Source organism: Leptinotarsa decemlineata, unplaced genomic scaffold (assembly GCF_025532065.1).
Source record: "Leptinotarsa decemlineata unplaced genomic scaffold, Ldec_3_MD MMD2_tig00002159_RagTag_RagTag, whole genome shotgun sequence".
In the NCBI taxonomy this organism is placed as follows: Eukaryota; Metazoa; Arthropoda; class Insecta; order Coleoptera; family Chrysomelidae; genus Leptinotarsa; species Leptinotarsa decemlineata.
This window is the reverse complement of record NW_027412574.1, coordinates 6,654,530-6,681,435: the sequence shown is the minus strand read 5'-3', so window position 1 is coordinate 6,681,435 and position 26,906 is coordinate 6,654,530. Positions and strand designations below refer to the sequence as shown.

The 26,906-nt window shown below is 35.2% G+C and overlaps 1 protein-coding gene across 1 annotated transcript in view; it reads right to left on the bottom strand.

The window, feature by feature from the left end:
• Positions 1-1,886: 1,886 nt before the first annotated feature.
• The window catches only part of LOC111511011 (uncharacterized), a 134,602-nt gene continuing 109,582 nt past the window's right edge, over positions 1,887-26,906 (bottom strand). Inside the window, exons 6-10 of the mRNA XM_074177146.1 lie at positions 24,979-25,125; positions 19,782-21,559; positions 11,867-12,159; positions 8,744-9,031; positions 1,887-2,759 (exon numbers count right to left, since the gene is read on the bottom strand). Coding sequence (XP_074033247.1) covers positions 2,179-2,759; positions 8,744-9,031; positions 11,867-12,159; positions 19,782-21,559; positions 24,979-25,125 — 3,087 coding nt within the window. The 3' untranslated portion in view covers positions 1,887-2,178. The remainder of the gene's footprint in view (positions 2,760-8,743; positions 9,032-11,866; positions 12,160-19,781; positions 21,560-24,978; positions 25,126-26,906) is intronic.

Here is a 26,906-nt window from a genome sequence, read left to right as displayed (position 1 = left end):
GGTAATAAATTATTATTGTTGAAATTCTTTTTCGCACCGTATCTTCGAAACAAAGCTCCCTATCAAAAATCATTAAAGGACAAAATATCTTTAGAATAAACCAAGGCATAGTCCTTTGAATTTTTGCCGCATGTTCAATAAACACTCTGTACATGAGGGCATTATTGTGGACAGTACCAACCAGTATCATGTTGGGGGTTGTAGTAGTCATATATTTCAAAAAAGCTGACATCAGATATTATGAATTATGGACTAGTTTTATGCATCAAGCACTCACACACATCAACAGTTTCGGACCCCCCATATTAATGTTATTGTTGCCGAGTAAAAGAGTTGAACTATCTGGTTAAGAAACGGTATAAAAAAATTGTCAGATGACGTATTCCTGATTTGCCATAAACCAAGGCATAGTCCCTTGAATTTTTGCCGCATGTTCAATAAACACTCTGTACATGGGGGCATCATTGTGGACAGTACCAACCAGTATCATGTTGGGGTTGTAGTAGTCATATATTTCAAAAAAGCTGACATCACATATTATGAATTATGGACTAGTTTTATGCATCAAGCACTCACACACATCAACAGTCTCGGACCCCCCCATATTAATGTTATTGTTGCCGAGTAAAAGAGTTGAACTATCTGGTTAAGAAACGGTATAAAAATAATTGTCGGATGACGTATTCCTGATTTGTCATTTTTTATAGTAACAATGGAAAGTTTCACTGAATAGTTAGCACCGTAAATTGGTACTATTCTTTCAAAATGATGCCAGGATGTGAAATATCTGCTTTTGACAGGATAAGAATTGTTGCTTTGCATGGTACTAGATATTTCAATCACCATATATACAGGATATTGAACATTCCAAGATCTGCTATTGTGCGAATAGTTCATGGCTATGAGGAATTTGGAACAGCGGGAAGGAGATCACGTAGTGGTCGACCTTGAATATCACATGAAAGGCAATATCGATATTTGATTCAATACACCCGTATACATCGAAATGCTTCAGCTCCAGCCCTTAGGACTCCTCTTCCAGGTACTTTCCAGCTACCTCTACAGTTAGAAAAATACTCCATCGGGCAAATCTTCGAGCAAGAAGACCTTTGGGTGTACCTACACTACTTTGACGACATCGAACTCTACACTTACAATAGGCGCGAGATCAAAGCGAATTACTTCTGCAACAATGGCGATTAGTCATATCTACAGATGAAACTAGAATTAGACTGCAGAGTGATGAGCATAGAGAAAGGGTCTGGAAAGAGCCAGGTCGTCAAAAAAGAATAAATTTTCCTCTTAAGGTTGCTCTCAATCAAGAGAGACAATAATGTTTTGGGGAGGCACCATGTTCAATGGAGCCAACGCCATTATTCCGTGTATTTGATCACATGACAAGTTAGGTTCATATTGAAAATCTTTATGATGATAATGGAACGTACATCTTCATGGACGACAATGAATAGTTCAAGATGTACTGGAATAACGGCAAGTTTTCCAGCCAGACTTATCACCTAACTAGCCGGACCAGATTCCTATTGAAAACATGTAGGGTCGTGTTTCTAGAGCAGTTCACAACTGCATTTACCTACTCCAAAATGCAGAAGAGTCAATTGCAGCATTAGTAGAGGAATAGAACAATATTGCTCGGGAAAAGATCAATCGTTTGCTCATTTCACTACACAGTCGTGCCAATATACTACTGAGAAACAGAGAAGGTCACACTGACTTCTAATTGGTGTTTCGTCAGAATAAACAAAGGTTCTGTAAGTTCTGAATTATTTAACCTAAAAATTATAATAATTTTTCAACTTGCTTTCACTACGGTTCAAATTTTCTAAAAGTGTATTTTTGTGGAAAAATATATTCAGAAAAAATCATAGTTCAGTAACAGTTTATTATTTCATTCCACAATAAAATAATCTGCAAAATAACTTTCGGGTTCGAGACTTTTGATGTGTGTACAATTTTCTTCTTACGTTGGAGTAAATATGATTACTATTATTCAATTCTCTCCTATGCTGAAAAATTACGGAACAGGTCGAAAAAATTTGTTACCAGCGGGTGAAATGCATACTTTAGGACGGTTACACATGTTTTCCAGCTGTCACACCCTCACTGGAAAATATAGTTCATTTCTCAGGCTTATTCACACATTTGTTGTTCTATAGTAGGTTACCGATATATTTTCTCATCTGACGGATACGTAGCTATGAAGTATGGCTGTGCACTTTGGTAGTATGGAACCCTACCCATTGTGGAATAATTAGATGGCCTCGTACTCTGACCGGATGGCAACTTGTGAGGTAAAGTGGCGGAGTAAGCCGCACCGTAGGACGGCACCGCATAGACAGGTTGGTTTCCTTTGACACTGCATGCACAACTGCTACCTGGACCCACCATTCCTGCCATAGGACCCCCGTTGGCAAGAGGACCCCCTCGGTAGTCATTACTGGTCATTTTCAACTTGATGATGCATATTATTATTATCAGTATCGTGATGAAGGCAACTACTCCTCCTACGATGCCAATTATGAGAGTATCATCGTTGTTGACACTTGATTGACCAGCAGTGGGGAGTTTCGGTTTTACTTTTTCGGTGGTTGGCATCGACCATATAATTTCAGGTTCGGTTATTTTCGTTTGTTGGTGAGTTCCTCTGGTGAATATGGAAGTTGGTGGTTGAGTAGAAGAAACGCCAGTTTTTCTAGAGTCACAAGTGAGCTCATCGTCTCCGATTTCCACTAGAAGTTTTCCTGTAGAAAATTGAAGTTATTAGTCAATGTCAAGTATTATATTGAAAATTTGAGTAAAGTGAATACCTCAAGAGCTCGTTTCGTGGATGGGATGAATTGATTTGAATATAGAGAATTTTTATGTTTTCATTGTTTATTGTGTGGTTTGTTTCTTGTAGATGTCATTTAAATAGCTGATTTTTCATATGATAATACATGCTCACAGTGTCTTATTTTGAAATTTTTGACTGTCTGGCCTGTATAAGCTGCTGAACAGCACAACAACACATTCTTCTAGTCTATACCGGGTGATTGTCTAAGGTGGCTCACCCCTATAACTTTTTTATTATTGCAGATAGAAAAACCAAATTTAGAGGTTGTGTATTATAGTTCAATTTACATTTTTACATATGACATATTCACTTGCTTTGCCGTACTTCCGGTTTGATCGAAAATGACCCCAACTTTCGATTTTTAAATGGGACATTCTATATATTTTTACTCATTTTGATGGAGAATGACATTCTAAATCCAATAATTCTCCCCTTGTCAATATTTGACATATGAAATAATGTTTATTCTAATTTTTATTTTTTTATCTAGAATACCATGAATCGTGTAAATCGTTTCATTCTTGATCAAGTAACATGGGAAAACTACGACTTTGGGCAATGGCGACGATTAGGGAATCTCTGAGCATAAATTCGAGCAGCATCAGTTGCATTCTTTTTTGTTTTTCTGTAAATTAGCTACATGTCAATTTTCTCGTTTCTACTTACTATATCAAATCATAAACTACACCAGAATAATTTCTAAAAGTGACAGCATATTCATAAGCCTATTTAATAGGTATGATCGTTTCCTGCAATTATTCAGCAAATAGATAAAATAAAGTGAAAGTGTGTGGCATCAAATTATTCATAAGAATTGAAAAAATCAAGTTAACTGAAAAAATTCATATTTGTGACTGTGAAACAATTCTTAAAACGACTGTGAAGTCATAAGCCTCAAAGTCGTAGTTTTCCCATGTTACTTGATCAAGAATGGAGCGATTTACACGATCGATCGAAGTGAAGTATTGTTGGATTAAGAATGTCATTTTCGATCAAAATAAGTGAAAATATATAGGATGTCCCCTTTAAAAATCGAAAGTTGGGGTCATTCCCGGTCAAACCGGAAGTACGGCAAAGCAGGTAAATATGTCAAAAATTTCGTTTTATATCTCCAATAATAAAAAAGTTATAGGATCGTAGAGAATCACCCGGTACATGCTCGATTTTTTCCACTTATCTTTCTACTACTAAAAGATGTAATTATGTTGAATTTTGAAAAATAGTTTTTTTATGTTTTCGGAGAGCTTTCCCGAATATCTCATGTAGAAATCAGACAAAAATTATTTTCTTTATATTATATTCAATATGAAGGACATGTTGGAATAAATTCATTTGAAAATTAAATAATACCAAAAAAAGTAAAGATAAATGAACTGTTTTGTTCATGGTGATCTAAAATGAATCTGAATCAATAAATTAGTCAAGCTTGAACAATGAATAAAACGTCAATAATATACAGATCAACACAAATGAAAAAAATTTGGATTATATATACGCCCATGTTTATTAGGCGTTTTTTGCAGTTTTTGCATTATGAATTTTCCAATTTTTCTCTGAAAATTTTCGTAAAAATTGTTTCCAGACGAGTTTTCTACATTTTATGAGTTGTTCTTCCATGCACAAAATGATTAGCACCTTAAAATTACAACAGGAAATGAAAATCTTTGTCGATATAAAAAAATTACTTTCGACCAAAATAACGTAAATTTTTCAATTTGTTGAAAACTTTGCAGAACCCTCATCTTTCAGAATAATAAAAAATGTTGGTAACTGATAGGCTGCCATTCGTATAAATCGGCATTCAAAGGTATGATAGTAGTAGTGTACGAAGATTGATTGGAAAACATTACCATGACTCATTCATATTCTATCTAGAACTATAGTAGATACAAAATAATACTTCACATGATGAAAACTATAAATCATAGCCAACACAAATACCAACCAATAAAATCTATGATTTTCTTATCTGAATAGAGAACTTATTGAAAATAATCTTTGAAATTTTCTATAAAAGAAGCACTATCAGAACTGCAACACTCTTCTAGACGTTCCTTTCACCAAGCAATTTGGCGTAATTGGAATATGAACCTAATATAAATCTAATATTGTATCAAATTAGTCTATTTCATTGGTGAAAAACTGCAGTGTTGCAATTCTGGTGCGTGAGAACAGTGACTGTTCTGGATTTGATCTTTGCCAAAGGTTCTTATTCTACCTTCAAGTCATACAGGGTGGTTGAAACATCGAAAACTCCCAATACCTTCAGGAATTTGGGTCATATTTTTATCAACACTCAAAAATGTAGCATTTTGTATAAAATATTATTTCAAGTCTTCCTCAATTTCTAGGTTATTGAAAAAACTACAGCATCTGAAGAAGAGTTGCGATGAAATTTACAGGAAAGTGAAAAAAAAATTATATTTCACTGACACCAATATTCAAAATTTGAAGTTGAGTGTATTATCTGAATCAGGCTTGGGAATGACAAAACAGGAAATTTTGACCTAAGTACCTTATAAGACATGTTTCAGCAAATAATAAAATTAGGAAAAACTTATTTCTATTATTTTGTGTAGAATACATTAATAAGCTATCATTGATTCATCAAAATGCTTGATTTCATCGTCTTGTAGGAGTAACATTTCCAAAATGTTATACAAGTTGTTCGGAATCGATGAATAATTCTGAAGATATTCTAAATGGACCATAACTCTGTTTTTTCACCTTGTATTTTAGGATTGTTTTGAAATTCCGAGATGATTTTGACTCATTTCATACCAAAAATCAAGAGTATACATGTCATGACCACAATAAAACTATACGGGCTACGAAATCTTCATTTCGTTTATCAGAAATATTAATTTCCCGTTATAGTTTTGATTCATTAGTTATTTATTTGACGGCAAATTAATAGCTCTGATAAACTTTTTGTAACTTTTCGAAATAAAAATTTCGTAGTTTGTAGTTTTATGGTGGACATGCGAGTGTTTTATTTTTTCAAGGAAAACTGAAATATCTCGTGAAGGGTTGTTTTTTTATTCAGAAAATGTTTCATGAAAATGAGTCAGGATCATCTGCAATTCAAAGGAATCTGATTCTCAAATAAAAAAACCCAATTTTACAATTAATTCAGTATACCATTTACAAAAAAATCAGTTGTAAACAATTCCAGATTTATTGAAGATTTCATTACCACTTGTTTTGAAAGTACAAGTATGTTCAATATGCGTATATAAATACATAAGATACCCAAAATTTACTTCCTGCACGCAGAAAATTAATAATAATAAATGTTTTTCCATTTCAACTAGTAATCTAGCAAAAGTGTGAGTTCTGAAATTCTTAAATCAAAGGGGAAAAAGCAAGCTCTCCACAATGGCTTGCAAGACATTGACCGGATCCATATGTTGAGTAGGCAAGGAAAATAAATTACAGATGTACAGATGTAAATGAAAGGTTCAATATTCTCCAACCTGGAAATGTTGTTCTTGATATCGGTGCAGCTTCAGTATCTTGGACACAAGTGTTAGTAGAAAAAGTACACTCAAAACATATTGATCAGAAATCTTCTACAATTTTATTATTTATTGAAAACACTTTTCCAACACCACAACAAAAATTACGGTTAGCGTCCTCAGGAGACCATTATGAACCATCAAATTCCATTATTATCACATGTTTTTGAGTGCTATAAACATCCATGGGGATTTGACAAAACAAGATGAGAAAATAACAACTAATTTATCAGACGTAGCTTCAATAAAATCAATCGTCAATGTTCGGAAGTTCCTGTTGGAAGATCCGTTATAACATTTTGGAAATGTTACTGCTACACGACGATGGAATATAGTATTTTGATAACTCAATAGATAGATAGATATCCTTCATTATTTTTTTGTAATTAAAACCTTTTCAGGTGTAGAACATGTCAATCATAGTAAACATTACAGAAGTATCATGAGTCAATATCATTAATATTGGTTAAAAATATAAATGGCCATAGATGTATGAAACAAGGTTATCACAGTCAATATACTTAATGTAATATTATTATATTAAATACAAAACACGAACGAATACATCTATATGTAGGGTTCAAAAGAGACTAAACTATATCACAATGCAGAATTATCTCTCTGAGAAAGGTTGAATATTTTTCTGAGACACCGTTTTTACAATATGAATATTTTTTTTGTATGTGCAGACATTCCCCAGAACATAATACCATAACTGATGTGACACCGAATATCACCATTATATGCTAAACTCGCAGCCTCACTGGATATATTTTGTATAATTATTTTCAATTCCAAGAAAGAAAAGTTGGATCACTGCGGTTTAAAAATAGTTACACCATTACTAAAAATATTATTTATGCCGTTTTGGGTAAGAGATATGATTTGTGTTTTGTTTTTGTTCAGTTTGAGATTGTGTGATGTACAGTACTCCTCCAGAATCTTTAGCTTGAAAAAGATATTTGCCTGTAGGTAGTTGTGGTCGGTTGAACTAAATACCACAAAACAGTCATCGGCATACTGAACCATGTATTCATCAACAACTTCAGGCACATTGTTAATGTAAAGAATGTATAGTAGTGGGCCGAACACTGACCCCTGGGGTACTCCTCTTACAATATATAGCATTTCTGATTTCATTTGATTTCCATCAGTATCCCTTTCAGTAACACATTGCTGTCTATTTTTCAAATAGGACGTAATTAGTTCGAGTAGCAGCCCTCTGATACCGTAGAACGACTGTTTTGTGATCAGTAATATATGGTCAACACTGTTAAAAGCCTTAGACAAGTCCAGATTGACAGCTGTTGTAGCCTTTTTACTATTGATAGATTCAATTACCTTACATAGAGCTTGATAGTTAGCTCGAGTAGTAGATTTATTTCTTCTACATCCATTCTGCATATCACTTAGAAGATTATTATTCTCTAGATACGTGATCAGTCTATTATATATTATTTTTTCAAAGATTTTACTAACACTTGACAATATTGCAATGGGCCTATAGTTGATTATTTCATGTTCATTTCCCTTTTTGAAGATAGCTTTGACATGCGCAATTTTAAGATTACCAGGAAAAATACCTGTCAAAAATGATAAGTTGATTATGTGTGCAATAGGTTCACATATCTCATATGCTACATGTTTCAGGGTATTTCATCTTCACTTACTGCTTTACTATTTTTTAACTTCAGAATAGTATTATGAACTTCTTTTGAATCTGTTTGGGAAAAGAATATGCTTTTATCAAAAATGGAGGCTCTAAATACTTATTGCTCTTATTTACACTATTCAAAACTATGCAGTTATTAATAAAGTACTGATTCACCTCATTTAGAGCTAGTATTTTATTAGTTTCATCTGGAGAAATGTTTTCCGATACTGACATGGGTATCTTAGTGTCCGAACCAGCAATAGATTTGACCAGATTCCATACTGCCTTGGACTTATTAGTAGACGTTTGAATGTTAATTTTATTACAGCGTTGTTGTGCTTCTCTAACTACTTTTTTGAAAATATTGATATATCTTTGGTATGCATCATTAGATATGATGTCATTTTTTTTATCTGTATAAATAATAGCTTATTTATGTATTCTATCAAACTTTTGAATTTTATGGCGGAAACCGAATACCTAGTTTTTTGTGCAAACAAATAAATTATACCAGATATTCAAAAATGTGAAAATATACAATGATATCTTCCCGAATCTTTTTTTGACTTAAACCAAAATTCAACAATATTTTCTACACACAAAATGAATAACCACCTGAAGCCTATATAACTAGTTATAATAAATATTTCATAAGAAAAGATCAACAGAGTTTCAATGAACAAATTCAATATTAAAAGTATTGAAAGTCATCATCCTCACCCATTAAACTCTCAGGTGCTGAACATCTTATTGAGGACATATAAGAAGGCAACCATCTTCTAAGGGCCCTGGCACCGCAGTCACATACGATTGGATTAGTTTCCAAGCCGATAATTTTCAAATCCCCCCTTCTATCTTCAAGTGCGGCGAGCATCTGGGGACTAATTGTTGTGAGTTGACTCCCTGTTACGTCCAAGGTGATACGAGTTGACCTGGGCACTGGAAAGAATAAGGCCGGCGGCAGGGAAGTCAGGGATGAGTTCTTCAAACGAATCATCACTTCTGGACCTGAAGTTTCAATTTGTCATGTTATTAATGTGGATACTGAGTGCTGGTTTAAAATTTTCATTGAAGTATAATGTCTTCAATTTTATTCCAGTCCCTACAATACTCCGTTAAAACGGCTCAATGAAAACTTTTTTTCTTCAAAATGGAACTGTAACACTTTTCTCGAGACACGTTCCACCAACCAAGTTCAATTCAACGCATTCATTATATTAATAAATTTGATTGATTCCAAAAAACATACAATGCTTATCGAAGAGCCATAACAAAGAAATAAACAAATGAATATACATGAACACTATCAACATCATTGAGAAACAAATGCATTATTGGAAAAATATGGATATTCAAAAGGAAAGAAAGAAAATAATGAAAAAAGTCGGTCAATATATATTTTTTCAGATCAATTTTGAGTTTGGAAGTATTTGATTTGAATAGGTAAACAATTCTGTACTCGTAAATGTACTCGAAAATTCAGTTTCAATTTTCGCAGTATTCGAATTACTGAATTGCCTAGTATTGTGCTTAGGAGGACCTGAATTAGCTAAATGCGATATTGGTCTGAAGTGTAGGAGATTTCTTGTTCTAAATTTTCTGTCTGATCAAATAGAGTTTCTCTTGATATAAAAATGTTTCGGTACTGTCGCTGAAACTTTGAAGTTTGACATTTCATTTCATCCCAATTTTGAATGTCATCGAGCTTATCCTAACTACAAAAATCATACATCAACCATTGCTCAAATTTCAAATAATGTCGTTTATAAAATGGTTCAGAATGGAAACTTTGTTTACAGATCTCATGCTCATCAGACTATCTATTATCTATAATTTGAGGCGACGGTTTTTCATTTCATGACTTTTTTTGAGACGTATACACGGTAACCAATTTGTTTCAAAGAGACCCGTCAATTTCTTACTTGAAGGTAACACAACATATCACACGAAAGTGTGACCCTACCTTCTTCGTTATGAATATTGGTGGGATTTTTCAGATATATCTTATCAGAAGTATACATTCTAAATCTATAGGTCCATTTATTTTAACTGATATATTAACAAATGATAGCCCTTTATTGTTTTTCATCGACATTTTTGGGGTATTTCGACTTTCCACATTCTGAAAACACTGAAAATCATAATGGAGAACTTTATAAAAGGTGCAGAAAGAACAGAATTCAGTGTGGAAAAAAATTAATAGGTATATCAGTTTTTTTACCTGATTCTATTTTTTTCCTGATTTCCCCGACAAATGTCAAAGGAGTTTTGAAATATGAAATATATGTCAATGTTGTTAATTGGCCACTGAAATATTCGATGTGATACAAGGTTTCCTCTGATATTAGTTGGAGGCAATTTATCCATATCTTTCTCAAAACGGTAACCGAGTACGATCCATTTCTAAGGAGTTGTTCGAAATACACTTTCCTCCATTACAATTTTTATTTTTTTCAGGTTATGGAAGGTAAAAAGTCACTACAAAAAGTGGATAAAAGTTTTCAATTTCATATGTGAATATAATATAATATAATATAATATAATATAATATAATATAATATAATATAATATAATATAATATAATATAATATAATATAATATAATATAATATAATATAATATAATATAATATAATATAATATAATATAATATAATATAATATAATATAATATAATATAATATAATATAATATAATATAATATAATATGATATGATATGATATGATATAATATAATATAATATAATATAATATAATATAATATAATAATATCTCATTTGTGGTCCTAGATGAAAATTCTCACGAAAAAATTAGCCTAGAAGGGGGACAGTAGGTTGCCATTGTGACTCACGTAGAAATACCTGTTTTACAGATAACAATTCTGTTTCAAGTTTTGTTTACATCGTCTCCTGATGAAGCCAGCTTGGTTTTTCAAAAACGCTGCCAAAAATGTCATGGTTCTAGAGTGTGAGATACCTAAGCGTTTTTATCGGATCCATTCAAGGCCACGGCTATTTTTTATTGGAAGTATTTGAAAATTTCTCTGAATTGTAATCAATATATCATTTTTATGAAGCGACAGTGGAGATAGCGTGTGTATTTTTATGTTTTTTGTTGAATTCGATGTATAATGATTTAGACAAAGATATATAATCTTTAACGTGTATTAGAAATTAGTCTAGCTAGGAGGCCTATTTTATAGGCGAACCATTATTGGTCTGATGGCAAAACATTCTTTGTTTGTTATTGAGGGAGCTGTTTATGAAATTGCAATTATGCCCTGAGTAGCTCTTCTGGTAACCTAGAAGTCATCACAAAAAATCTTTATTTTTGTAATGACCATGATATTCATGAGTTTATATCACAAAGTCAGTTGCACCATGTTCATACACGAATCTATGTTATGGAAATGGTCGATAATTGATGAAAAACCATTTGTGACATTTTCACTAAACATTTCATAAAACCATGACACGTGTTTTACTATTCAATAGATTTATCAGATTAGTTCATTAGGAACCCGCTTGATGATTATTTGATAATGAATGAAAAAAAGATAAATCATAATTTTCTCATAAGAATGTATGACATGAATCCACACATTATACTACTGAAAATGTCACAGGAAGTTTTTTCGACATAAAATAATAATAGCTTAAATATACATAAGAAACTCTGGGTGACATGAAGAGTATTGGTGGAGGTTCAATATTTATATAGTTTTAAAATATCCGGAAAAGCTTTAATGCGGCTGTACTACTTATATCAATCGAAAAATCTTCAGAAGGAAATTAAGGATAATTATTTCAATAACTCATCACATCATCAGATATCTACTTTAATCACCTTTCAATCCTGACAAGGTTCCTGAAGATATGCTCATCAGTCTTGAGCCTCTAACTCCCAGTTCTTTCAGACGAGGATGTAGCAAAGACTGTAATTGATCTTTTCCTATAGCTGCATCTTTGATTTCGATATTAATTTTTTCTAAAAGCGGCATATTTTGAAGCAATCCTTGAATATCGATATATCCTAGTTTGGGATATCCATACGCTTCTAATGTAGAAAGATTTGGTATTTCTTTAAAGGCTTTTTTCTCTATTCGACTACACTCTTCCAAAGAGTGAAGACTCAGGTACCTGGAAGAAAATAAAATCGCGTTTTGTTGAATATGTTACGAATAGAAATGATAAAGGAATATTTGAATCTTTGTGGGATATTATGTAATGTAATTTTGGTTTATAGTGTTATATTATGATCTAGAAATCTAGAGGTTTCTTGAAAATGTACATATCTGAAATAAGAAGACCCTGCATGAATCTGTTCATCTCAATGATTCGTAAAGATCACTCCAAGGAATGAAGGTGTTGTTCAGGATCAACACGAAGAAAGATATTTATTTTCCTCAACGATGTGATGATATATGAATATTCAGTAAAAAAATATTCAATTAGATCTCGGCTACAGAAAAACGTTTTAGGAGATTTCTCTCGTGAATTCATCAATTTTTGTAAAAAGTAACTAAAGCACTTGTTTTCAGTAAAATACTTCATCTTTCATCACCATCTAGTCGATGGTAATAGGTTTAGCCGACGTTTCCAAACACTTAGTAGTCCATAAAAAATGTATTCGTACTTTTGAAATATCCCTTTAGTTCTGCTTCAAAAATGCATGAAATATAAAATATTTCATTTTCTAACTAAATGATAGAAGCTTTTTGATCTAATTCCGATTACAAATCAACAATGAATGATTCAGGTGGATTTTATATGCAATATTTTTTCTAAACAGTTATACAACAATATGACAATAATTACATATCTTAACAAAGATCAGTTAATACAGGGTGTAACTGAATAAGTGTAAAACATTTAAGGAGGTGATTCCTCATCGAAAAAAGATAGGATCTTTCATATAAAGAAACTTCATTGAAGCATTCCTTGTTAAGATACATCCCCTTGAAGGGGGTACATAAAATTTGTATAACAATGTTTTCACAAGCACTGAAAAAGTTTCAATATTGAAATCAACCTGATGTTTTGTACTACCAAAAAGAAACTTAGCCAGTAATTACCCCATGGTTGTAAGAGGTTGAAAACGCAACCCCTAAAATTTATTTCCAGAGTAACTTTTTGTCTTATTGTTTACCATTTAAAAATTTATTTCCGATAGCATTACGCATGCGTCTAGACGTCGGCGCATTAAGCCACGTATTCGCTCAAATATTCCTGGAGTCTCTTTGATTACCCTGCACGCATCGAATATGCGGTTTCTCAAGTCCTCTACATCGCGAAAAGAAGTAAGATAAACCAAATGATGTAAATGGCCCCAAATAGAGAAATCAGAATTGAGATCCGGGGATCGAACGGGCCAGTTCTGTGGTCCTCCTTGACCTATCCACTGATTTGCATATGATTCAGTTAAATGCTGACGTGCTACTTGACTAAAATGGGCGGGAGCCCCATCATGCATAAAAAACATATCCCTTCTGACGCCTAAAAGAACTTCCTCCAGCAGTACTGGATGCACTTCTCTTAAAAATTGAACGTATGCCTCACCATTTAATCGAGGAGGTGGAAAATGAGGCCCAATTAAATCATATCCAATAACTCCGAGCCAAACGTTGAGAGAAAACTGTTCTTGATGGTTAGTTTCGACAATAACGTGAGGGTTTTCATCAGCCCATATGTGGTAATTATGAAAATTAATAATCTTGTCCCAAGATAAACTACATTCGTCTGTGAATTCTATCGTCTTCAGATAGTCACAATTTCTTCTAATCATTTCCAGCACCCAATTGCAAAATTCAAGACGGTTCGGAATGTCTCGCGGTAACAGTGCCTGTACTCGTTGCAGATGGTAAGGGTATAAGAGTTGTTCCTTTCAAATTCGAAATACCGTCATATGATCAACATTTAGCTGGATAGCAATCTTTCTAGTACTGGTAGTAGGTTGCTCTCCAATCAAATTAAGTACTGCTTCCTCAAGCTGTGGTGTTCTTACGTCTCGATGGCGACCACAATCCAGCGTTCTTTTGTCGAATGAACCATATTTTCGTTATCGTGGATGGAGTCGAGCAAATATTATATGTGAAGGATGCTGCCGCTGAGGATACATTTCAGCATATCTTCTATAAACTTCTAACCCATTCCCCTGCGACAGATCGTAAACGTAATGCATATCAGCCATTTTCTCATTTGTGTGCCATTTTAATAACAAGTGAATTATTAAAGTAACAAATTAAGAGCAGAACAACAACACACAATTAGTATTAATTCAATTTCGAAAATTCACAAACTGACAGCGTCATACCAATATAATAGCGACCTACTAGATAAATTAGTTTCGTATTTTCGCATTTATGACGATGTATCTCTGTAGTAGTTGCAAACTGGTTCATTTTGGGCAAAAAACCCAAAAGACATTTTTGTTTAGAATGAAACAGGCAATTGGAAATAAATTTTCAAATGATAAACAAATAATAAGACAAAAAGTTACATTGGAAATGAATTTTAAGGGTTGCGTTTTCCACCCCTTACAACCATGGGTATGATGCACTGTTTGGAACCTTTAGTGTTGTAATGAATATTACTGGAGTCTTTTCCCTAACACCAAATCGTTATTTTTAACACCTCGACACGGGTTTAGATCACCAAGTGATCATCTTCAAAGAGGAAGATTAAAACAGTTTTAATTTTCTCTTTGAAGATGATCACTTGGTGATCGAAACACGTGTCGAGGTGTTTAAAATAACGATTTGGTGTTGGAGAAAAAACTCCAGTAATATCAACCATGGGATAAACCAAATATATTTCTGGCTAAGTGTCTTTTTGGTAGTACAAAACGTCAGGTTCAATATTGTAACTTTTTCAGTACTTGTGAAAAAAATTGTTATACAAATTTTATGTACCCCCTTTGAGGGGCTGTATTTTACCAAGGGATGATCCAATGAAATTTCTTTATATGAAAGATCCTGTCTTTTTTTCGATGAGAAAGAACCTCCTCAAATATTTTACACTTATTTAGATACACCCTGTATAGTTCTGGGATATTAAAACTGAAATTGAACAACTGTAGTTGGCTGAATTCTCACTGGATCTTTATTTCATCCTGGAAAACTTCCAGGGTCCAACTTCACATGACTCTGGCGCATAAATCAGGATGAATTTGACCAAGTTGGCTAAGTTGGTAAAATGGGCGACGCGCGCCATTATTATTTGCACGTGTTATTGAATGATATATCTGTCCATGGTAATTCCGCAAATAAGTCACAAATCTTGAAAACTCTCCATTGCACACAACAAAATTTTGGTTCGCTAGTGTTGAGTTCTTAGGTTTACATATAGATAGATTCTTCATGGAATATCTAGATCGATGTAATTCAAAAAAAGTTTGCATTAATCATTGGGATACTATATAAAATAAAGAACAATATTTCTTTGAAGCATATGAAGTTAATCCACTTATCAATACTCATTCGAAATCACAATACTTCATTGGCCACAACAAAATTTTGGTTCGCTATTGTTGAGTTCTTAAGTTCACATATATAGATGGATTTTTCATGGAATATCCAGATCGATATAATTCCAAAGAAGTTAGCATTAATCATTGGGATACTATATAAAATAAAAAACTATATTTCTTTGAAGCATATGAAGTTAATTCACTTATCAATCCTTCATTCAAAATCACAGTACTTCATTGGATAGAACAAAATTTTGGTTCGCTAGTGTTGAGTTCTTAATTTTACATATAGATGGATTTTTCATGGAATATCCAGATCGATGTAATTCCAAAGAAGTTAGCATTAATCATTGGGATACTATATAAAATAAAAAACTATATTTCTTTGAAGCATATGAAGTTGATTCACTTATCAATCCTTCATTCGAAATCACAATACTTCATTCGACACAACACAATTATGGTCCCCTAGTATTGAGTTCTTAAGTTTACATATAGATGAATTTTTCATGGAATATCTAGATCGATGTATTTCCAAAAAAGTTAGCAATAATCGTTGGGATACTATATAAAATGAAAAACTATATTTCTTTGAAGCATATGGAGTTAATTTACTTATCAAACCTTCTTCCAAAATCACAGTACTTCATTGGATACAACAAAATTTTGGTTCGCTAGTGTTGAGTTCTTAAGTTTACATATAGATGGATTTTTCATGGAATATCCAGATCGATGTAATTCCAAAAATGTTAGCATTGATCATTGGGATACCATATAAAATAAAAAATTATACTTATTTCTTTGAAGCATATGAAGTTAATTTCCTTATCAATCCTTTACTCGAAATCACAGTACTTGATTAGTGTATGGAGAACTATACTTTGAACACAACTTAGAAACTTTTGAGGAATTTACAACATAAAATCCTTTCTCAGAATCAACTGAAATATATATGGACCAGAACGTTCACTCTATATCAATTCTATTTATAAATCAAAAGTGTGCACCACTATGCAGTCAGTTATAAAGAATAAAAAACATTCGATAATGAAAATTATAGAACATATAAATGCACATGATCATCAAACAAGATAGCTCAATAATCTGTTAACAAAAAAATTTCGAATTGGCATTTTCTAGAAAATCTATATTTTACCAAAAAATAATTGCCTACAATGAACTACCACACAAAAACATTCAAAATGACTTCAAAGAAGTATTTGTTGCAATAATTTACATTATATTTGTTTGTTTCTGTTATCAATTAGCCTGAATCAGCTCTTCTCAAAGTTATATATTTCTTATATACATTCGCTGTCTAAACCATTGTAGTGTCTTGAGAATAAATAAATATTCTCATGTTGAAAAAAATAAAAACATTATACATTTCGCCCACCATACCACTACTTTTTCACGAATCAACAGAAGAAGAAACATACGCCACGGTAGTGGCAAGCAAAAAGCAAAAGCAAAAATCTTTTTTATTAAAATAAACTATTTACATGCCTACATTTCATGAGTACCTCTACCTCAAGGGTAGAGTAGCAAAATGACTCCAGACAGGCGCGCCCTCGCGTCCCCGCCGAGAGGAGGCGGTGGGGAACGTCCCCCGCGATGTTAGCGGGTTGATGCTCACCCAGAAACATAGACTTTATTAAAACGACTAGGTAATGTGCCTCCTGCCGCTAAGGCTTATGCACATCATTACATGGTTTTGATATTCAGGTCATTCAAATGAAAACATAGCTGTCGACAGGTGTTGTTAGCTGGATACTCCTGGAAAAAGTTCATGAAAAACCCAGGACAGAATGTCTACAGGAAGTTTTCTATGCCAGTTTTTTCATGAACTTACAAACGGTCATTTACATGTCGCTCATGGAAAATATCGAGTGCTTCATAAAGCAACCCACCGTGACGGCGGGGTTGATTATGATAAACTCTAACAGCCGTGATATTACTAGTCAGCGGACTGTTCGGAAGGAACCACTTGAAGTGTTTGTGAGCAAGCCTTCGGATCAAATCCGTAATCGGCTCGACCTTCGCTATGTCTCGTTAACGCTCCAATGAAATGTATCGATCATTGTCAGTCACGATACGAAGCACCTTATTCTGCATCGTCTCGAGTCTCCGCAACGGAGTCCTTTTAAGGCTACAGAACACAGGACAAGCATACAACATAGCTGGCCTGATAATTTGCTTATATATCAGGAGCTTGTTGTCCACACTCAGTTTGGAATTTCGTGCAATGAGAGGGTAGTTTCGTTTAATCGCCGCTCCCGCTCTCTGAATTGCCAGACTCAAGTGCTCATGAAAATTCAAGCGCTAGTCCAGGATAACTCCCAGATACTTCGCACTTTTCTGTTCTTCCACACACTTTCCTTGAATCGTCAATTTCCTGAAGATCTTCACGTCGGTGAATTTCTTCGTGAAATTGACAAGTTCAGTCTTTGACGGATTTAGCCTTATCTTATTCCTCTCCATGTGGCATGTGCCATGTGCGTGTTGCCACCTCACTAGAGTAAGAGTCGACATATATGGCAGTATCATCTGCATATATGCATACATTCGTTTTTGCGAACATTGGAAACTCATATGTATACAGAGAGTATAGGTGTCGGGATAAACAGGAACCCTGCGGAACACCTGCTTCCATTGAAAAATCCGTAGAGCTAGCTTGGTGTATTCTTACCCTGTATTTCCGGTTGACCAGATAAGATTCCAAGATTCTTATCATGTATAAAGGCATGTGTGCCGTCCACATTTTCGCGATGAATCCCCCTTTCCAAACGGTGTCAAAGGCTTTATGTATGTCCAACAGGACCATGACTGTATTCTTCTTCTGGTGAAAGGCCTCCTTTATTCCGTGGACCAGTCGGACAAGTTGCGAGGTCGTGTTACGACCCTGCCTAAATCCAAACTGTTCCTCCGGAACAAGTTTCAGCCTTTTCCCCAGACGGAGAAGTCAGCTCAATAAGATCTTGTCCGCAATCTTGGCGACCGAGCTAAGTAGCGAAATTGGTCGGTAGCTCTCTCTTTGGTTCTTCGGTTTTCCCAACTTATGAATGGGTATTACCTCCGCGCGCTTCAGGCAGTCTAGGTAATGTTGCAATCTGATTATCCCGTTGATGATACGTACCATTTGTACGAGACTTTTGCGCGGCAGGTTCTGGAGTAGAATTGCTCCAATGCCGTCGCTGCCAGGTGCCTTGTGTAGTGGCATGCGTTTTATAGTGTCTCTCACCTCCTCAAAATCGGTGAGGATTTTAGCAAGATCTTCACCGTTTAGCCGTAGCGGAGGCATTGAACGTACCCTCCTCGTCGTCTCGGTGATGTTTCTATGCTCTTCGGTGCTGTCTGGCGTTGTTCGGTGAACATTATGGAAATATTCGCCGAACACTCTGGCCTTCTGAACGTCGGTTACCCAACTTTCATTGCCTCTCTCTAAGGTAGGCATGGGCTCGTATCTGTTGTCGAAACCTCGTGCCATCCTCCACAAATAGTTGTCCTGAACGTTAGGTCTCTCCAGTTTCTCCCTCCACTGAGCATTGGTGAACTCATTTATTCGTCGATTGACCCTCTCAGCAAGTCTGAGCATGAGCTCTCTGCATCGAGGGTCTCTAGTATTTTGCCACATTTTTCTGGCGCGGTGTTTCTCGCGAATAAGTTCCATAATCTCCTGTGGAAGAAGATCCCTGTGACTTTGAACAACAATCAATCTTGTGGACTTATCTCTCGCAATCTGAATGTCACGGTAGTGGCGATAGTACTTACGTAACAACTCTTAATTGCGACGGCGCGCGGCGGGTGGATATCGATCACAACGGCACTTTGTCAAGCAAAATGTCATTAGAAAATGAAATATTCCAATGTGTTGAAACCGAAACATCATCTACTAGTGGAATATATATCTTGTGGAATTGGCCGCGGTGGTAGGGCGCCCGACTCACGATCGGAAGGCCGTGGGTTCGACCAGATATTTTTCTCGTGAGAATTTATCTGGTTGAAGCTGGGATGATTCTGCAACCGTGTTAGGAATCACACGTTAAAAGGTAAAACTTCGTTAGTCCTTAGCTCGCACAAGTTTCTCAACTTCTGAGAGTTGTCGTTCGTATGGGGGCGACAGCTGATTAACGGAAAAAACAGATTTCTAAAAAAAAATAGAAAAGCCAGTAAAAATTCAGGTCAATGTACCCGTACCTGTAATCAATATTGTCAAGTGCGGAGTCATAATAAACAATTAACAATACACTGCTTTTCACAGTCTAGGTTTGAACTACTGTTAATTAAAACGTACCTCAATTTTTCCAGTCCAGCGAAATCATCATCGGAAATAGACACTATTGGATTATTGGAAATATTCAAACCCTGCAAATTCTGAAGTAACTTCCAAATTTTTGAATAATTGGAAATATCTGATATTTTGTTATCAGACAAGTCTAGTTCTTCCAGCAAGGTGATTCTTTCAAAAACGTGCGAATCCAGTGACGAAATATTATTATGTGATAGGTTCAAATTCTTCAGAAAGGGCGTTTCAAGCCGCGGAATACTTCTGATATTTGTGCCAGCTAGATTCAGTTCCCGTATCGTTTTGGGTTCACCAAGAATATTTGTAACAGTTTTTTCTACTAACGGGTTGAAAGACAAGTCCAACTTTTTTATATTAACCATAATGCTATCATCTGTGGGAATCTCCCGAATTTTGTTATAAGATAAATCCACCGAAGATACAAAGAAGAATTGTCTTTGCAGAGATTTCAAAGGAGCTATTTCGAATAAGTTCCTCGCTAAATTTATGTTTTCCAGCATTTGTAATCGCACACGCTCGAAAATGTTCTCTGGTAGATCTGCCAGGGCATTCCTCTCCAGGTTCAGTAATTCCAGACGAACTAGACCTTCAAAGGTTCTATCTCCAAGCCGGTCCAATTTATTACCACTCAGATCGAGTACCTGAAGTTGGGAAGAATTGTGGAAAGCCATATCGCTTACAGACTCTAGTTGATTATTAGCAATGAGAAGTGTTCTGAGTCTAGGCAACCTTGCAAAATCCAGCTCCTCCAACGTTTTCAGTTGATTTTGGGACAAGTCCACGTACTCTAAGAATTGCAAGTGGGCTATGAGTTCTGCTGGGAAAAAGTTGAATTTATTATTGTAGGCAATTATCTTTTTCAGTCTCGGATGAATGCGAAATGAAGATGGAAACAGGTAGCTCAGTTGATTTTCGGAAATATCTATCACCTCCAGGCTGGTACCAGTGTTGAAAAACTCCCCTTTAAAAGAGCTCAGCTGGTTTCCTCTCAATATCAGTTTTTTCATATTCATGACGTTCACGAAAGCACCAGGTTTTATGCTTGTGATGTTATTGTAAGATAAATCTATAGAGCTAATGTTGGCAAAGTTGCTAAAGACTCCCTCTCCAAGATCTTGTATTCTGTTGTGAGCTAAATATATTTCTTGAATCGATTTTGACATTCTGAAAAATTCTGCTGGTAGTGATTTAACGCCTCCTTGGGTCATATCTAGGATTCTTAACTCTTGAAGCTTATGAAGGAGTGTTACAGGGATATTGCCCAAATGAATATTTCTACTGAGATTTAAATGTTGTAAAGTTGGTACCATACTGAAAGCGTTGGCTGATATTTCAGTAAGATGGTTGTCACTGAGGTCAAGTTTCTCAATTTTCAATAAAGCCAACGGTGCCCCGGCCAGATTGGTAATCCTGTTTTGAGATAAGTCCAATTCAATCAAAGTATTTTCAAGGCCTGTAAATGCCTCGGCATTCAGGGAATTCAACAAGTTTCTGGACAGATCCAACGTTTGCAACTGTTGAAAGTATTGGAACGATGCAGGAGGTAGTTCACGAACAATGTTCTTTGAAATAATCAATTTAGTTACTTTGTCGGCCACTGAACGCAATATATCGGCCGATAAGGCCGCGACGCGATTGTAGTCTAATTGCAATGATGAGAGTCTTGGTAAGCGACCTAAAGCTGAGGCAGGGATCAGGAGAATATTGTTGTCTTTCAGGTTCAGAAATTCAAGATTGTCCAAACCTTCGAAAGCGTCATCCTCAATCTGAAAAAGAAGAAAAGTAATCAAATGAAAGAAGTTTATTCAGTGCAAAGAACAAAAAAATCTCAAAATACAGTAATTTTGTAAGACTTTACTTATATTTTTAGTAGGCGCCACTGTTGAATAAGAGAGGTGCGATCAGTTGGTTCAATATTTGATTACGTTCCAGAAAGTAGAATGAATATACCTATCGAATTGAAATATTTCATTATTACGATGGAGAAATCAAATACAATCATTGAAATATGATTATTCAATATGGTCCCAATAAGCGCACTTTCGAAGATGAATTGTTTGTCACTACCAAAACAAAACCCCGTTCTGTCAAGCTGTTTTGTCACAACCCATTAAATACTTTCTATGGTTATCATAATGATCTAGTTATCAACAAATTCAGCATACTTTCTTTCCTAAAAGAGAATATCAATAAATGATAACACTTTTCAGAACAAGCTTATTCAAATGGAGTATTCAATCACCTGAGTACCTGACTTCTCCTACAGACCTCATTTAATTAGAAGTTAGATCATTCAAAAATATACTTCTGAAAGGATTTTGAATATCTACGGAAATAAAACTGGATTTATTATTGTTATATCACACATGTGAGAAAATAAACAGTGATTGTGAAATGGTATGTGCATTAGAACATAGGTGGAATGAAGAATAAAATGTCAAAAACGAATTAACAATGGAATTAAAAACAAAAGATAAATGGTCATGAAAAAAACGAAAACAGAATAAGGAAAAAATTAAAACCAAGCTAATTCTCAACGTTTCGTATCAACAATCGTTTTCAGGTAATAACTAGCCTATTCTTGATACTTCAGACTATTCATCAATGAAGTGCGTTTCATCAGTAGCCCGTTTCCTGCTTAATTAAGGGTTTCTATACGTTGTTGATCTGCGCATTAAACTGGCTGAATGCGTAATTGTCCAACATGCACGCAACTTCTTCAAACTTCCTTTCAAACCAGCGTTCCTCCTTGTGAACAGTTGCTACTCGGAACACTTGATGTTATGTTGAGTCCAAGCATATGTAATCTCTCGTAAGGTAGAATTCCAACTTATAAGAAAACCTAAATTACTCTATTCGAGTTTTGCGGAAATTCTGAAATGCTTATTTGAAATTGCCTAGCTGGGGTTCCAATTCCAATTCAAACCCGTGTGTACTAATTGATATGATATTTACAGATATATAAGGGGTGTAGTGTAATTTATTGCCCTTCTTATATCGTCCCCAAGATGCAACAACAATTAAACAAATATTACAAAATTAAAATGACATCCTCTCTCTCTAAACCGACATGGGGGTTAGTAAAAATCCAAATTGACTCACGATACTTTACTGGGTTCTGGTCTCCCTCTCAGGTACGGTATCCGTGTAAAATACAAATCCGTTCTAAGTGTCATCAAATGAAACACCACAATTAGCTCACTGACCGCAATTTACCGTAATTCCAATATCGCAAAATCCCTTTTCGTAAAGTCCCTTGTCGCAACTCTCCCCTGTCCCAAATAACCGACTCATTAGTATTCCCAACTCCGGCAAACTGTTCCTAACACTCTTTCCTTGTACCGTCCCCTGATTGGTCTTTGTTTAATATTCCCGAATTTTTTTCATAATCCTTCCAACCCAAGAACTATATCTTCTTTTCACCGAAGTAATTGGTAAGTTTTTATTTTGAATAAATTTTCGGGCCCACCTATTCAATTATGGTCGAACTTCCTGTCCACGAAGCTGAAATGCAAACTCGTAGCTTGCATTTTCGCGTTCCCAGTATTATAACTAATCAACAGGATACGTTCGTTTAGTCTATCCTGAACGAAACATAACTTTTTTGATGCAGACAAAGTTCAACACTCATAAATTAAATTCAACGCTTATTTGTTGGAAAAGGATCGGTACCGAAAAACCGGGTGCACGACCCCCCGACTCAGCTGTTCCTGATTTGCCGGTTTTTCCTCACTACATATTTGTTGTGCTCGCCAATGTGGATTCTCAACGGATTCTTGGATTCGCCCCAAGCACATGGTTCGAGTCGTAGAGTCCTTTGGTGGACTGCTTCATGTGAGGCTACCGAATCTGAAGCACATGTACCGAGTGTTTATCAGAGATTTCTTTTGTGACTTAGCAAAAAATGAAATGGTCTTCACAAGACGACCGCTATTCGAGCGAATTTGCAGTAAGTTTGGTTTGCCATTATCTTGGACCTGAACAACGTTTGGATGAATTGAAAGGGTATATTTTAAGGACAGAATACACTGGTAGAAAGGACAAACATTTCAGTTCAGTCCGATAAGTTACTGTGTAAATATGTAGTAAATTTATTAGTACCTTGTCATACCTTCCCTCTTAAATTCATTTTTGTTTTTTCAAGAATACAGCGTGCAGTTCCATCACATCTCTAGTTAAACTCGATATAATAAAGATAATTTGGAATTTCAGGATATAAAGATTTCAGAAGTGCTTTCTTCCAGTTTGTGTCTAAATGTTACTTCTTTTCATGATCTACACATCCATGTATAGAGTTACTTATTTTCAAATTGATTACTTCCTTCCTTTCTTTGAAAGATTTCCCCCTTTTTTGTATCAAGATAGAGTAGTAGAAAGCCAAAAGCTTTCATTACCAAAAAATTAATTACTCCTAAAAATATAAGTCCTTCAATTCAAATAAGATTCCCATTGGCTGGGATTTAATCAAATAGGTGAATGAATGTCATTACGATGTCATCGATGACATAAGTAGATCATAAATAAAAAAGTAGATAGACATAAAAAATCGTTATTCATGAATGAATTGTGTGTATTTTCTACAATGTTATCCAGATTGGTACTGAAGAGCCCTAAGACAGGTGTCTTACGGAGAAACATCGATGTCTACCAGAGGATGACAGTGTTCCAAGTAAGTGCAATTTGTTACCATTCATTTAATGTAGAACTCCTGTGAATGATATCTGATTTTATTCCATAACGAATGTTTGTAATACAAACTGAGTAGAGAAAAGTATCTTCTGTATAATTCAGTGTTCATATAAAAGTATTTGTTTCGAAAGAATTTCTCTTTCGTGTAATTCAATGTTTATATGAAAGTAGCTGTTTCAAGAGGGCTTCTTCCAGTTTGTGTTTGAATGTTGCTTTTTTTCATGATCTACACATCCATGTATAGAGTTACTGTCTGAAACAGAACAGAAACAGACTTACTTTCAAATTGATTACTTCCTTACTTTCTTTGGAAGATTCCCACATTTTTTGTATCAAGATGGAGTAGTAGAAAGCCAAAAAATTTCTTTCCAAAAAAAATAAAGATTTCAATTCTTGAATTTCCGGAAAAACCCTGTTGCATAAACAGCTGAATGGAAGTTGAGAGTGAAAACATTTTTTTAATTTCAGCACTACATACACGTTGAAAGTTACTTACTGTTCTCAATGAATTCACACTTATATCCAGTTTAGTCAATTGTTTAAGTCCCAAGAAGGTTCCAGGTACTATATTTGCCAAGTTATTTCTGCCCAGGTCAAGTTGATAAAGACTTTGAAGGGAGGAAAGATGTGTGTTGTCCAAATTCTGAAAGGAAAATTATATACAATCACCAAATTCATGACTTAGTTATTGGTTAAAAACTAGAGCCCAAACACAACACTCTCATGATCCAATACCAAACTGCGCCAAACCATCGGTGATGCTAGGCTGAACCACAAATATTGCTGGACTTAATTGTCTTTGAAGGACAAGCCTAAGTAAGGGCGATGAACTCCATCCTGACGAAGTCGTCATGGGATTAACAAGGAACTCAATCATCGGGTGAATGGGGCTCCCCAACTGCAACCGACCGCCTTGGGGACTTTCGTAACATAGAGAGTTTCATTCCTCTTTTCTTCATTATGATTTCCTACCATGCACGTAGTAACGGCTACATCCATCAATTTAACAATTATATTAAGCAAAAAACCGAAATTGCAATGATATAAAATACAAGCAAGAAAAGAAATTTGAACAATTAACAAGAAATGAAAATTAAAATTACAAGATTTCAAGCCAAGTTACTTCACGATGTTTCGATTGTTAGTATCCACAATCGTTTTCGGGTGATGACTGGACTTATTCCTCCGAGAGCTGACTATCCCATGGTATCCGGTAAATACAATTCTTGGAAACGCAGTCCGCGTTTGGTGGCCTAGTTTTTGGAGGTTGCTATGGATAGTATCTCTAGATCTGAAGCAGATTCTGATGTTATACTTGGACCCTAGTGCCTAGTTCCTTCTCGAACCCTCCATCGTATTGCAGAGCACGGTCTACTAGAGTGTTGATGATTCCTCTCTAAGTCGATTGATGGTGGTTGGATTCCTAGTTCCGATACTGTCCCGTATGAGCGGGTTGTCGATATACAGATGTTTCTCATTTAGTATAGGTCCTCTTCACCAATACGTCTAAGAATGGCAATTCGTTGTGGACTTCCTTCTCCACGTTTTTGATGTGCTTCAAGGTGTCTAGTTCTAAGAGAGCAATCATCGAGACTCTAGTAAACAATGCTTTTGGGCTCTCTAATGCGAAGGAAGGTCTCGAGAAGGAACTAGGCATCATCAAAAATGACTTTCAATGGAATGGTTACTCCAAAGTGATGGTAGAACAGACTTTGGCTAGAAGACAGCAGAAGCCTCAAATAGAAGAGAAGCCGTCAGAACCAGTACTTGTACTTCCCTATATCAGAGGATTGTCGGAAAGGATGAGAAGAATTGGGTCCAAGTATAACATCAGAACCTGCTTCAGATCTGGGAAAACTATCCGTAGCAGTCTTACGATTACGAGACCACCAAACGAGGACTGTGATTCCAATAATTACATTTACGAGTGCAAGGTCATTAAAAGTTCGCATTGCTGAGCATAAGAAACGCGACGAGAAACCAGCAAATCAGAAATAGCAGAGCACTTTTGGACTCATCAACATAACATCAAGTGGTCTCAAGCTAAAATCATGTACAAGAAGGAACTCTGATCGAGGAGAAAATTCACAGAAACCGCATGCATGTTATCCAACAATGTATTTAGCCAAGCTAGCGTAGATATATGCAACTTATGGAAACCTATAATCAAGCGGAAAACAGTCAACTCCCGCCAAATGGTCAGCTCCCGCTAAAACCGATGAAGCGGGAGAGGGAAGAGGAGCTAGGTGAATGCCCTCGAATGACCTATAAATAGTTAGCTCTCAGAGAAATAAGTCCAGTCATCACTCGAAGACGATTGTGGACACTAACAATCGAAACGTCGGGAAGTAACTTGGCTTGCAATCTTTTAATTTCAATTTTCATTTCTTGTTGATTGTTCAAGTTTCAATTGTTGCTTGTATT